At 39.2% G+C, this 12994-nt stretch overlaps 1 protein-coding gene and 1 pseudogene across 1 annotated transcript; one reads left to right on the forward strand and one right to left on the reverse strand.

The window, feature by feature from the left end:
* The first annotated feature begins 929 nt into the window (after positions 1-929).
* Positions 930-1340, forward strand: LOC102952144 (annotated as a pseudogene).
* A 4996-nt stretch (positions 1341-6336) lies between these two features.
* LOC102951844 (protein transport protein Sec61 subunit gamma-like) lies at positions 6337-6632 on the reverse strand. Its single transcript, XM_042956866.1, has one exon. It carries the CDS (start codon positions 6620-6622, stop codon positions 6416-6418), a length of 207 nt encoding a protein of 68 aa, XP_042812800.1. The 5' UTR covers positions 6623-6632; the 3' UTR covers positions 6337-6415.
* Between the last annotated feature and the right edge of the window lie 6362 nt (positions 6633-12994).

A 12994-nucleotide genomic window follows, 5' to 3' on the forward strand; every position in this document is an offset into this window, starting at 1 on the left:
GAGGTGAGACCTGAAGGCTGGGCCATGTTAGCTCTACATGGGACAACTCTGATGGGCCATCTTAGGTCCAGAGCTCCTCATGGGGTTGGCCAAGGTTATTTATTGGGCCTTCTTGACTTCTTCTTCTTCTGCCTGATCCCTTCCATAGCTGTTGATCCCAAAGAGGCTTCCTAATGTACATCCTGCCCTCTCAACACCATCTCGGACTCTGTTCCTGGGGATGCAAACTGGTGACAACAGCCCAGACTTAATCTCCTCCTCCTCGATCCTCTGCAGGAGCTGTGGCAATCCCTGAAGGGGCTGGCAGCTTGAGGCATTCTCAGCAGCTGGGCAGTAGGTCCTTCTGTGAAGGGGCATCTGGAAGGCACGTCCTCATGTCACACTGCCACATTTGATTCTCTCTACCCAGTTCATTGGGCTGGGGGGTGTTTTGTTTGTTTTGTTTTTTAAATTAAAAAAAAAAAATATATATATATATTTTAATTTCCACACTGCCAGCACAGAGCCCAATGCAGGGCTCAATGTAGGACTTGATGTGGGGCTCAAACCCACGAACCACAAGATCATGACCTGTGCTGAAATCAACAGTCAGACACCTAACCCACTGAGCCACTCAGGTGCCCCGGCTGGGGGCAGTTTAACTAAGGATCCCATTCTCAGTGGTGGAACAGGGAGTGGCCTATTATAGGAGGAGTGGGATAGGTTTTGGAAACCAAAGGGCTGGATTTGTATAACTCCTGATGGGTCAACTGTGATTTTAGACAAGTTGCTTCACTTTTCTGGATTTTATTTTCTCTTGTGCAAAATGTGGAAAATAATGCCTATCTCTTAATAATGCCTACCTAGACCTGTTGTGAGGGTTAGAGTCAGTAACTCATGAAAAGTTCCTAGACCCTTCTGCTGCCATCACTGAAGTGCCACGGGCCAAAATGAAGTTCAATCCCTTTGTGACTTCTGACCGGAGCAAGAACTATAAAAGGCATTTCAATGCACCTTCCCACATTTGCAGGAAGATTATGTCTTCCCCTCTTTCCAAAGAGCTGAGACAGAAGTGCAACATTCGATCCGTGCCCATGTGAAAGGATGATAAAGTACAGGTTGTGCAAGGACACTACAAAGGTCAGCAAATTGGCAAAGTAGTCCGGGTTTACAGGAAGAAGTACATCATCTACATTGACTGAGTACAGTGAGAGAAGGCGCATGGCACAACTGTCCACGTGGGCCTTCGCCCTAGGAAGGTGGCTGTCACTAGACTAAAACTGGACAGAGACCACAAAAGGATCCTTGAAGGAGAGGAAAAGGGCAAATATAAAGAAGAAGATTATATTGAGAAGATGTAGGAATAAAGTAATCTCATATACAGCTTTAAATAAAGGCTGTTTGGGAGTTCCTGGATGGCTCAGTCAGTTAAGGTTCTGACTTTGGTTCAGATCATGATCTCACAGTTCATGGGTTGGAGCCCTGCATTGGGTTCTGTGCTGACAGTATGGAGCCTGCTTGGGATCCTCTCCTTCCGTCTCTCTCTGTTTCTCCCCCATTTGCATTTTCTCTCTCTCTCAAAGTAAATAAATAAAAAAAAAAGGCTGTTAAAATGAAAAAAGAACAAAAAGAAAGAAAAGTTCCTAAGACAGTGCTTGGCACATAATGAAAAAAAAAATTTTTTTTCCCTATCTGGATGGTCTTCCTTTACCAGTCTGTGATTCCAGAATCTTCCCAGGGAAAGTATGAAGACCAAAGGAATGGTGGCATATCTGGCTTAAGGTAGATATCAGTATATGAAATGTTTATGGGCCAGTCTGTAGGAATGTTTCTGGCAGCATGTCACAGAGCTCTGTCTTTGTCCCCAAAACATTTTTATTATTTTTAAAAAAGTTCTTAAAAATTTTCACAAACTATAGAAGAAGATATTCTCATTATATATGTATGTATTTCGGCGGATAAAGCTAAAATTACTCCTGATCATCTCCCAGAGGTGATGACTGTTACCAGTTTGACGTGCTGTTTAGTTGTTTATTGATTTCTTTATTTATCCATCCATCCACCTCTTGATCTATTTTACCTCAGAATTTCTTTACTAAAGGACATGTTTCACTGGTGGTGTGGGAGGTGATTTTAGGTGGTACATCAACCCAACATAAAATAACTTTGAATCACAGAGTGAGAGTTATTCTCTTTTTTTTTTAATTATTATTATTTTTTTTTGGTACAACATTTAAGTTCTCTGGTAGCAAATTTCAATTATACAATACAGTGTTTTCAACTATAGTCACCATGTTTTACATTTGATGCTCAGATCCTATGTCTTATAGTTGAAAGTTTGTACCCTTTTACTAACCGTTTCCTATTTACTCTATCCCCCTAGCCCCTGGCAACCATTTTTCAGATTCCACATGTAAGTGACATCACACAATATTTGTCTTTTTTGGTCTAGCTTATTTCATTTAGCATAGTGATCTCAATTGTAGCACGTGGTAGGATTTCTTTCTTTCTCATGGTTGAATAATATTCCATTATGTATGGCAGGTCTTCTTTATGGCTCTTTAAAAAAAGCATTTATGTAATATACGGATATATAGAAATACATAGTTTTTGCTTTTACAAATATGCTATCACACCGTACATGTTCTGAAAATTGCTTTGTGCTCTTAAGTCAAGCTCATATTAAAGAAAAAACCCGTCCCTCCCTTTCTCCTTCCTCCTTTTCCTTCTCCTCTCTTCCCCTCCCCTCCCCTTTATTTCCCCCTTTTGCTTCTCTTAGGGGAGGCAGTAGGGGAATCATGCCTGTTGTTTTCTCTACCACAAACAGAGCTCTGATGATTCTCTTTATTCCTGCCATCTTGTGGACACGTGCCAGTGCTTCTCTGGTGTGGGTCTTGAGTAATGGGATTGCTGGATCAAAGGATAAGCTCATCTCAAGTGTCAGTGCGTTCTGCAAAATGGCCTCACCAACAGTCTGTAATCTCACTAGAGTGGCGAGTTTGCCCCATCCTCTCCAACATTCAATATTATAAAACTTTTTGGATTTTGCTAATCAGACAGATGGGCCTCAAATGGATTCTCATTGTTATTTAATCTGCATTTTCCTGATTACTAGTGAAATTCAGTGCATTTTCATATGGCTATTTCTCATTTGTTGCTCTACTTCCGTGAATGGTCAGTTCATTTATCATTTTCCTGTTATGTCATTCCTTTTATTTATCTGTAGAAATCCTTAGTATATTCTGGATATTACTCTTTTTTTTATAAACGTTGTAAGTAGTTTCTATAATCAGTTTCTGTTTAAACTTAATTATGGTGTTTTTGTGGCATAGAAATGTAAAGTTTTTATGTAGTTAAATTTATTAATATTTTACTTTCCAGTTTTTATTTTTTATTTCAGTATAATTGATATGTAACATTGTATGAGTTTCAGGTGTACAACATAATGATGTGATCTTTGTATATACTATAAAATGATAATCACAATAAATGTACCATCTGTCACCATACATAGTTACAAAAATCTTTTTTTTTGTGATAAGGACTTTTAAAATTTACCCAGCAACTTTCTTTCTTTTTTTTTTTTTTACTTTATTTATTTATTTTTTTAATATATGAAATTTATTGTCAAATTGGTTTCCATACAACACCCAGTGCTCATCCCAAAAGGTGCCCTCCTCAATACCCATCACCCACCCTCCCCTCCCTCCCACCCCGCATCAACCCTCAGTTTGTTCTCAGTTTTTAACAGTCTCTTATGCTTTGGCTCTCTCCCACTCTAACCTCTTTTTTTTTTTTTTTTTTCCTTCCCCTTCCCCATGGGTTTCTGTTAAGTTTCTCAGGATCCACATAAGAGTGAAACCATATGGTATCTGTCTTTCTCTGTATGGCTTATTTCACTTAGCATCACACTCTCCAGTTCCATCCATGTTGCTACAAAAGGCCATATTTCATTCTTTCTCATGGCCACGTAGTATTCCATTGTGTATATAAACCACAATTTCTTTATCCATTCATCAGTTGATGGACATTTAGGCTCTTTCCATAATTTGGCTATTGTTGAGAGTGCTGCTATAAACATTGGGGTACAAGTGCCCCTATGCATCAGTACTCCTGTATCCCTTGGATAAATTCCTAGCAGTGCTATTGCTACCCAGCAACTTTCAAACATGCAATACAGTAGTATTAATTATAGTCACCATGTTGCACATTACATTCCCATAATTTATTCATTTTATAACTGGAAGTTTGTACCTTTTGACACCCTTCACCCATTTCACTCACTCCCCTATCTCTGGCAACAACCAATCTGTTCTCTGTATTATGAACTTTTTTTCTGTTCAATTTCCATGTAAAAGTGAGATCACATGGTATTTGGCTTTCTCTGACTTACTTCCTTCCAAATTTTAGTATTTATCTAAGAATTTTGTTTAAAAGAGTCTTTTTGAATTTAAGATTATAAACACATTCTAAATTTTCTTCTTTTTCATGTTTTTTAACTTAAAATCTTTAATCCATGTGGAATTTATTTTTGTGAATGGCAGGAAATCTAATTACTTTCTTCCAAATTGGTAGTCATTTGTTCTAAAAATTATTTATTACATACTTCATTTTTTATCCAATGATTCAATATACCACACCAATACAATCATACACCAAATCCCTATTATATGTGTAGGTACGTGTAGGGTTTTTCTCTTTTTGTACCATTAATTTATTTGTCTATTTCTGCTCCAATGCCCCCTTTAAAAATTTTACTGAAAGCTTTATAATATATATTTGACAATTAGTATGGCAAATACCCTTTCAGTGCTCTTTTTCAAGATTGTCTAGGACATTTTCTTTCTTTCTTTCTTTCTTTCTTTCTTTCTTTCTTTCTTTCTTTTTGTTTTTTTTTTAAATAAAGTTTATTTATTTCTTCTGAGAGAGAAAAAGAGAGAGTGCAGGAGGGACAGAGAGAGAGAGAAAGAGAGAAAATCCCAAGCATGCTCCTTGCTGTCAGCGCAGGGCCTGATGTGGGGCTTGAACTCGTGAACTGTGAGATAATGACCTGAGCTGAAATCAAGAATCAGACGCTTAACCAACTGAGCCACCCACGCACCCCAAACATTTTTTATCCTAATAAAGAAAGAAAGAAAGAAAGAAAGAAAGATGTTTTTCTCTATAGAATTCGCTTGGGGATTTTAATTGAGATTTCTTTGAATTTGTAAATTAATTTGGGGAGATATGTTAAGGACTGCTTTTATGCAATAAATTCAGTAAATTTTTAGAGGTTTTTTTATGGAGGTATTATATATTTCCTGTTTATTTATAGTGATAATAGTTTTCATTGCTATTGTATATGGGATATTTCTTTTTTTTCCCAATTCATTATTATTGGTTTATAGTAGAGCTGTTAATTTTTGTATATTGATCTTGTATTCAGCTACCTTGTTGCAGCTTTCTGTCAATTAATTCTCAAGGTTTTTCCTGTTACATATTTATAATACCTATAGAGCTTTTTTCTTTTACATTACTTACTGAATTGGCTAGGTCCTCTACTATAGTTTTAAATAGTAGCAGTGATAGCAGGCATCCTTGCATTGTACCTGATTTGAATGGGAAAGATTCTAATTTTTGCCACTAAGTATAATTTTTGCTTTGAGTTTTGATGTTTCCTTCTGTTCTAGCTTGCTGATTTTTTTTAATGCATTGGATATTAACTTTTATCACCAACTTTTCTATCATCTATTGAAATGTTTGTGTGTTTTCTTCTTTGATCTGTTAATGTAATTCAGTATATAAGATTTAAAAAAATGTAATCTAACATTGAATTCCTGGAATCAATAATATTTTTTCATTATTTAAATATTCTCCTGTGTAAACATTTTTCATATATGTTCATACATGAGATAGATAGGCCTATATATATTTTTCCTTGTGTATTCTTTTTCTGGTTTTGATATCAATATTATGCTAACTTCATAGTGTTAATTAAAAATCTTAAATTAAAAAAAATTTATTTTAGAGAGAAAGAGTATTTGAGTGGGGGAGAAGGGCAGAGGGAGAGAGAGAGAGAATCGTAAGCAGGCTCCATACTCAGGGCGGAGCCTGATGTGGGGCTTGATCCCATGACCCTCTGATCACAACCTGAGCCAGAATCAAGAGTTGGATGCTCAACCAACTGAGCCACCCAACAGGTGCCCTTAATTAAAATATTTTAAACCTTTTTCTGTGATCTGGGCTTATTTATGTAACTTAGAAGTTAAAAAAATTTTTTTAAATGTTTATTTATTTTTTATTTTGAAATTATTTTAATTTACAAATACAAAACATCTTGGAAGACACAAAAAGAAAGAAAAATACAAAGCATATAGACAGATTTTTACTCCATGAGCTTCTCAAATCCTCACTTATTCACCATTCCTCAAGATGAAAAACCCTTCTAAAAAGGTATTCAGCCACCAACAATGATGTTATTAATAGGGATATGGATCAATTTCACAAAAAAGCCAATGAATCCCATTATAGCAAATCCTATTGCTGTTGCCATGGCAATCTTCTGGAATTCTTTCCTATCAGGTTTAGTGCACCTTTTGACCAGCTGAATTGAGTCCTTCACAAACTGCCGACTCGGCTCAACGAACTGCATTACCTGATCCATGATGCCTGCCCGCCAACCTCTCAGACGCCCTTAATGTTTATTTTTGAGAGTGAGAGAGAGAGAGAGTGGGGGAGGCGTAGAGAGAGAGGGAGATACAGAATGTGAAGCAGGTTCCAGGCTCTGAGCTGTCAGCACAGAGCCTGACACAGAGCTTGAACCTACAAACCATGAGATCATGGCCTAAGCTGAAGTCCAGTGCTTAACCAGCTGAGCCCCCCAGGTGCCCTGTGTAACTTGGAAAATTTAACCTTGAAAGCTTGACAGAACTCACCTACAAAATCAAATGGACCTGATACAATTTCAGGAAGGAGACATTTGCTTATCTTTTATATTTCTTTTATGGTTAGTGTTATACTTAGGTTTATAATTTCCTTTTTTTTTTCTTTTACCCAGACATTTTTTGAGTTCACATTCACATTGAGGGGTTGGGAGGAAGTGACTATCAATTGTTTTGTGAATTTTAAATTATGTTACAATATGATCTGCATGATGTTTGCGTTTTGAATAATTTCAGGTTTTCTTTGTGGCCTGATACATAGTTTTTATAAATGTGACGTGTGTTTGCTTACAAATTATTGACTGCAAAATTTTCTTTTTGTATCTTTAGTTCAAGTCTGATGGTTATTTTATTCAGATCTGCCGTATTATTATGTTATATCTATTTGTAGATTTCTAAGTAAGGTATCTAAAAGGCTTTTGTTGAATTGATTATGTTTTCCTTGTCTCCTTTCCCTGTAATGTCTTGGAACTTACCTGTCCTACTTCATTTCTTCTGGAGGTTATCTTTACATTGAAAATAATTGATTTAATTTACTTTTTTTAGAGCTACAGCCCACATGGTCCAGAACTATCTTTAGAGCCAGATGCTCTGACCCTGTATACTCTGGATGATTGTGACAGGAATAATTGAGTTCCACAAACCTTTATTTTCATTTTTTATTTTTAAAGCTTATTTATTTATTTTGAGAGACAGAGAGAGACAGTGCAAATGGGTAAAGGGCAGAGAGAGAGGGAGAGACAGAGAATCCCAAGCAGGCTTCTGCCAGCACAGAGCCTGATGCAGGGCTCGAACTCACGAAACTGTGAGATCGACCTGAGCCGAAACCAAGAGTCGGACGCTCAACCAACTGAGCCTTGCAGGTGCCCCTCCACAAACCTTTAGTAAGAACCTGCTATGTGCTAGGACTTGAGCCAGGCACTGTGGCTACGAAAGATGAGTGAGTTGGTTCTTGCCCTCATGACATTCATAGTCTAGTGAGCAGGCTGACAAGTAAACAAATTATAACATCATGTGACAAGTGATAATAGAGGCACAAACAGAATAATGTGGTGTATGGAGGGTGAATGTCACAATGATGCTCCCTGTGAGTCATCCCTTCCAGTTTTGTGTAGTCCCTTCCACCTTGAATCTGGGCTGCGTAACCAACCTGTGATTCATTTCTTACCAAGAGAATGCAGCAGAAATGACACCGACTTTCATTTCATATTTGTAATCCCCTTGAAAAATTGGGCTGTATTCTGAATTTCTTGGCTTATTAACTGCTCCCCAGCTGCACCTATTGTGCTCTTTATTTTTATTGTTTTCAAGATCTAACTGGTTCTTTTCCCAATACTTCTTTTAATGTTTCTACCTGTTGGTTCCATTAACTTTGTTTCCTTGGGTGTTAGTTCTGTTTGTTGAGTTTAATACCTCCTTTTCCTGCTGTTAGTTTCATACAAATATTAGAACATTATTGCTTTTGTACTCATCTGGATAGTTGAGATTTCCTGTTGTATGCCCTATTGCCTGTAATGGAGAGACAGTTGACATGGTGCTGGTAGGATGCGAGTATCCAGTTATCTGATGGTGAGAATCCATGTTACGTCTGAGTTTCCCCAGCTACCCCAGGCACTGTATGGCCTCTTTCCTCCAAGCATCCATCCCTCTGCTTCATTCTGCTTGGCATAAATGGCATGGGATGAACCACCTGGCTGCATTACCTGTTAATGTCACCAGGCATGTGGTCGATTGCCTCTCCCCTCCCCTTTGTGTACCTTTTTTTGCGATTTCCAAGCTTGGGCCTCTTTTGGGCAGCTCCCACCTTCACAGAAGCCCAGTCCCGTTCATGGATTGTGCTGGGGTTTTCTCCTTTGACCTGACTGCATCTGCTTTCTGTCTTTGTTCCTGAGATGTTCATCTTTAAGAAAATTGACTTGGGATAAAAATATAACCTGGGATTGAGAGCTGGCATGACAGATAGGAAATTATGATTGTTCATTTCAGCCTAGAATTCAGACCTGTTAAGATCATTTTGAAATTTGAGTGTAATATAAATAAAGACTTGGAATTTAGCTTCAAAAGGGCAATTATACCAGGATAGAATGGAGAAAACCCAGTTTGGTATTAATTTGTGAAGAAAATTATAGGGCATCTGGTTTATTACAAGCATTAAAAGGTATGATACAAGGCTGTGGATGTGATTACTAAAAAAGCCAATGCAGGACGTCCTAAGATGGTGAAGTAGAAAACCCTGCTTCTGTCCCCCAGCAAAGATCAACAGTTTAGGCAGCTCTCCATGAACAAATACAGTTCTAGGAGAGATCAGGATTCCACTTAAACTTCAGCAACACAGTGAAACCAAAAGCCTGAGAAACATGTATCTCAATAAAGCTGGAAAAAAAACATAAACAAAAATGGTAATGCAACTTTAGGTTTTATTTATTTATTTATTATTTATTTTATTTTATTAAAAAAATTTTTTAAAACATTTATTTATTTTTGAGAGACAGAGAGAGACAGAGAACAAACAGGGGAGGCGCAGAGAGAGAGGGAGATATGGAATCTGAAGCAAGTGCCAGGTTCTGAGCTGTCAGCACAGAGCCCGATGCCCGGCTTGAACTCATAAGCTGTGAGATCATGACCTGAGCTGAAGTCGGCTGCTTAACCGACTGAGCCACCCAGGCGCCCCAAGGTTTTATTTTTAAATGTGAAACATTTTTAAAAGAGATGTTTCACAACATTGATATATAATTTTTTTTTACAAAGAAATGTTTGTTTGTATCTTCTTCCCTTATTTTATTGGGATGTGATACTAAACTATTTTATGTTGATTTGTGAGGGCTTTATATGTATTGCCTCTTTGAAGTCACATATATTGTGTATGTTTTTCTGGTTGTGATTTCACATTTTGTGTATGATAACTTTTGCTTCTTTTTTTTAAAATAGTTTTTAACCTTTATTTATTTTTGAGACAGAGAGAGACAGAGCATGAATGGGGGAGGGTCAGAGAGAGAGGGAGACACAGAATCCGAAACAGGCTCCAGGCTCTGAGCTGTTAGCACAGAGCCCCACGCGGGGCTCGAATTCACGGACCACGAGATCATGACCTGAGCTGAAGTTGGATCCTTAACCGACTGAGCCACCCAGGTGCCCCAACTTTTGCCTCTTAAATGTTTAAAATTTTGATTAGTTTTTAAATCTGAATATTTTGCATCATGTTTAAAAGTGTCTTCCTCCTCTAAGATTATAAAATATCCTTCTGTATTTTCTTCTAGTGTTTTTGTAGTTTTATTTTTATATTGAAAGCTTTGATCCACTTGAAATTTATTTTTGGTCATGTGCAATCTGAAGTCCTATCGTTATTCTTTTCTGAATTTTTAACTAACTGCTCCAATGTCATTAGGATTTTTGTGTCGATATTTGTAGTTGAGATTCTTTTGTATGCCACCTTTGTCAGGATTGTGCTAACCTTAAAAAATGAATGGAGAGGATTTTTATGGAAAATACAAAGGAAAATATACTCTGAAACAGAGTGACATGATATAAATCTCTCACAGTTCTCTGCTTAAAATCAGTGGTATTCCCATGCCCTTAGGATAAGCCAGCATTTCCTGGCTAGGCTTCAAGGCCCTTTGTATCTGGCCCCTTTTTCCCTGAAGCCTCTCTGCTTCCTCTCTGCTCTGTCTTGCCCCCTTCCTTCCACCAGGGTAGTCAGCATTGTGAAGGTCAGGATTTTTGTGGTGTTTTGCTTTCTGCTGTACCTCCAGCACTCAGAAAAATGCCTGGCACATTGTAAATGCTGGTAATATTAGTTATAGGAAAAACTTGCAATTCCTGGAAAAAGCCACTGTATCCTCCAAACTTCCATGTGAACTCACCTCTCTTTTGGGTACCTTCTCCCCATACTTCGTGTTTAGATAAACGTGTCCTTTACGACTCAACTTAGATATTACCTACTCTGCAAAAACCATCTCGAGCCTGGGTTAGGTACCCATGGAGCATCAGTATTGTGCTGCTAATCACGCTGTATTTTAATAGGAATTTCCTATGTATGGGGAGGAGGCTGGGAGGGACTCCCTGTCTAAAACTATCAATAGGGTCCATTTGGGGGTTGAATGTGATGCTAAGTCTCTCACAGTGTGAGGAGAGCTACCAATATTGGGTCTAAAAGCCACTCCAGGGCCTTCTGAGGAAGAGCTGACTCGGAAATGATGCCATCGGGCACATCGTTCTAGGTGCCAAATGACTTTGAAGGCTAGAAGGGGTTCATTTTCAGAATCGCAGGTGGTCAGCCTGGCAGGAAATGCTGTGGCTCTTTCCCACCCTTTCCCATGTTTGCTCTCTTTTTTCCCTAAGCCAAGTGAAGATGCAACTCCAAGAGACTTGAATTCAGGGGCTGGAGGCATCTGCAAGAATGGGAGTGTGGCATCCCATTCCTCAGATGGAATACTGCTGAGGCGGTGGATTGGGATCTGGCAAAGGAGAACTGGAGAGAGATGGTGGTGTGACCTGAAGCAACTAGCCGGTATCCAGGGCAAAAGGAGTGCCTGCTGGGCAGTGGGACTCCAGCCGGAAGCTGCTGTGGGAGCACCGTCAGGGGCAGGAGCTAAAGAGGGGACCTGAAAGAGCTTGACTAGGGCTGGACCTCCCCTCAGGAACCCTGCAGTGCAGACGCCTCCCAGGGCTCCTGAAGGATGTGCACCATGTGCTACATGAGACGTGGAGCATCAGTTATAGGCGATACTTTTTCTTCAACCTCCCCACCCCAGCACACAGGAGGGAGAGAGCAAAGGTATTCCAGACTTCTACTCTACTCTTCCACTCGTGAAGTAGCCTGACCTGGGGGAGAAGAGGGAACATTTATGTCAGAGTTTAAACATGGAATTTTAATAGCTAAAAGTGACCAGAAAGCTACAAGATCTGCCTGAGATGTGAGGGGAAAGAGTGATATAACACAACCGGGGAGAGTATTTGGAAACAAAGAAAACCATTTTATCTTTGTACTCTACTTGGTTCACAGGATTCAGTGAACTGGTTTTACTTGTTCTCACGCTTGTCCCTATCTTGCTTTGGTTTGTAAGCTCCTCTCGGGTGAGACTTTGTAGCCTGGTACCTGTTACATAGTGGACATTTCATAAATATTTGTTGAATGAATGAATAAATAAATGAGTGCATGAGTGGATATAGCAAGGTGCTAAGGGAAGTGAGTCATCCCAGGTAAAGAATTATTTTACATACTGATGTACTAAAACTTAATGAGGGATAAATTGGTCTGGATTCAGTAAAGGGAAAGAAACCATACAGCAATTTGAGCAGGGAAATTTTAATATAGAGAATTATTAGCTATGACAGAGGATTGTGTAATGAAGCATTGGTAAGAAGTAGATCTCTAAATAATATAGGACCAGCAGGTATAGGGAGCAGCTCCCACCCCTAGGGCTGAGGTCAAGTGCCCAAGGAAGAATTCATCCCCTTCAGCGCTGAGCTCCAGACCTTGCTGGAGAGGCCCAGGCCGTGGCTCACTGAACAGTTGACAGGTTGCTGTGAGCTCTTCTGGTGGAATTTGCTGGAAATCTGCCAGGGAAATCTGTTCGTGGGGAGGTGTCTCACAGAAGGTACGCAGCTACAAAACTGCCTGGGGGGTAAAAGGGGAAGCTGGCTGCCAGGAGTTGGGGAAACCACTTGTACTCTAGGAGCTATATTTGTGGTGCTAGAAAAGTGGCTCCTGCTGCAGGAGCCAGGTGCTGGATCTTCAAGAGAACACACACCAGGATGCAAGCTCCTTCCTGCAATCTTTCCAGTGCCCTCTACTGACAAAACTTAACATTTAGTCAGTAGACGAAGGAAAAATGTTTAAAGGGCCCAGATCCATTTTCATAGAGCAGGCAGGGAAGAGTAAATTTGGATCTGAAAGGCAACAGCTTGCTAAACAATATGGGGGAATTTATATACATAAAGTGTGCTGGCCTGCTCTCTGAAGTAGAAGCTTGTGTACATAACTCTTTTCTTTTATATCCTCCCTTCCTTCCTCCCTTCCTTCCTTCCTTCCTTCCTCCCACCCTCCCTCCCTCCCTCCTTCCCTTCTTTCTTCCTTCCTTCCTTCTCCCCTCCCT

This window comes from Panthera tigris, chromosome C2, assembly GCF_018350195.1.
Source record: "Panthera tigris isolate Pti1 chromosome C2, P.tigris_Pti1_mat1.1, whole genome shotgun sequence".
Classification (NCBI taxonomy): Eukaryota; Metazoa; Chordata; class Mammalia; order Carnivora; family Felidae; genus Panthera; species Panthera tigris.

What these genes read in the sequence shown, in the direction of transcription:
- LOC102951844 (XM_042956866.1), bottom strand. Translation starts at nt 6,622, where the DNA reads ATGGATCAGGTAATGCAGTTCGTTGAGCCGAGTCGGCAGTTTGTGAAG.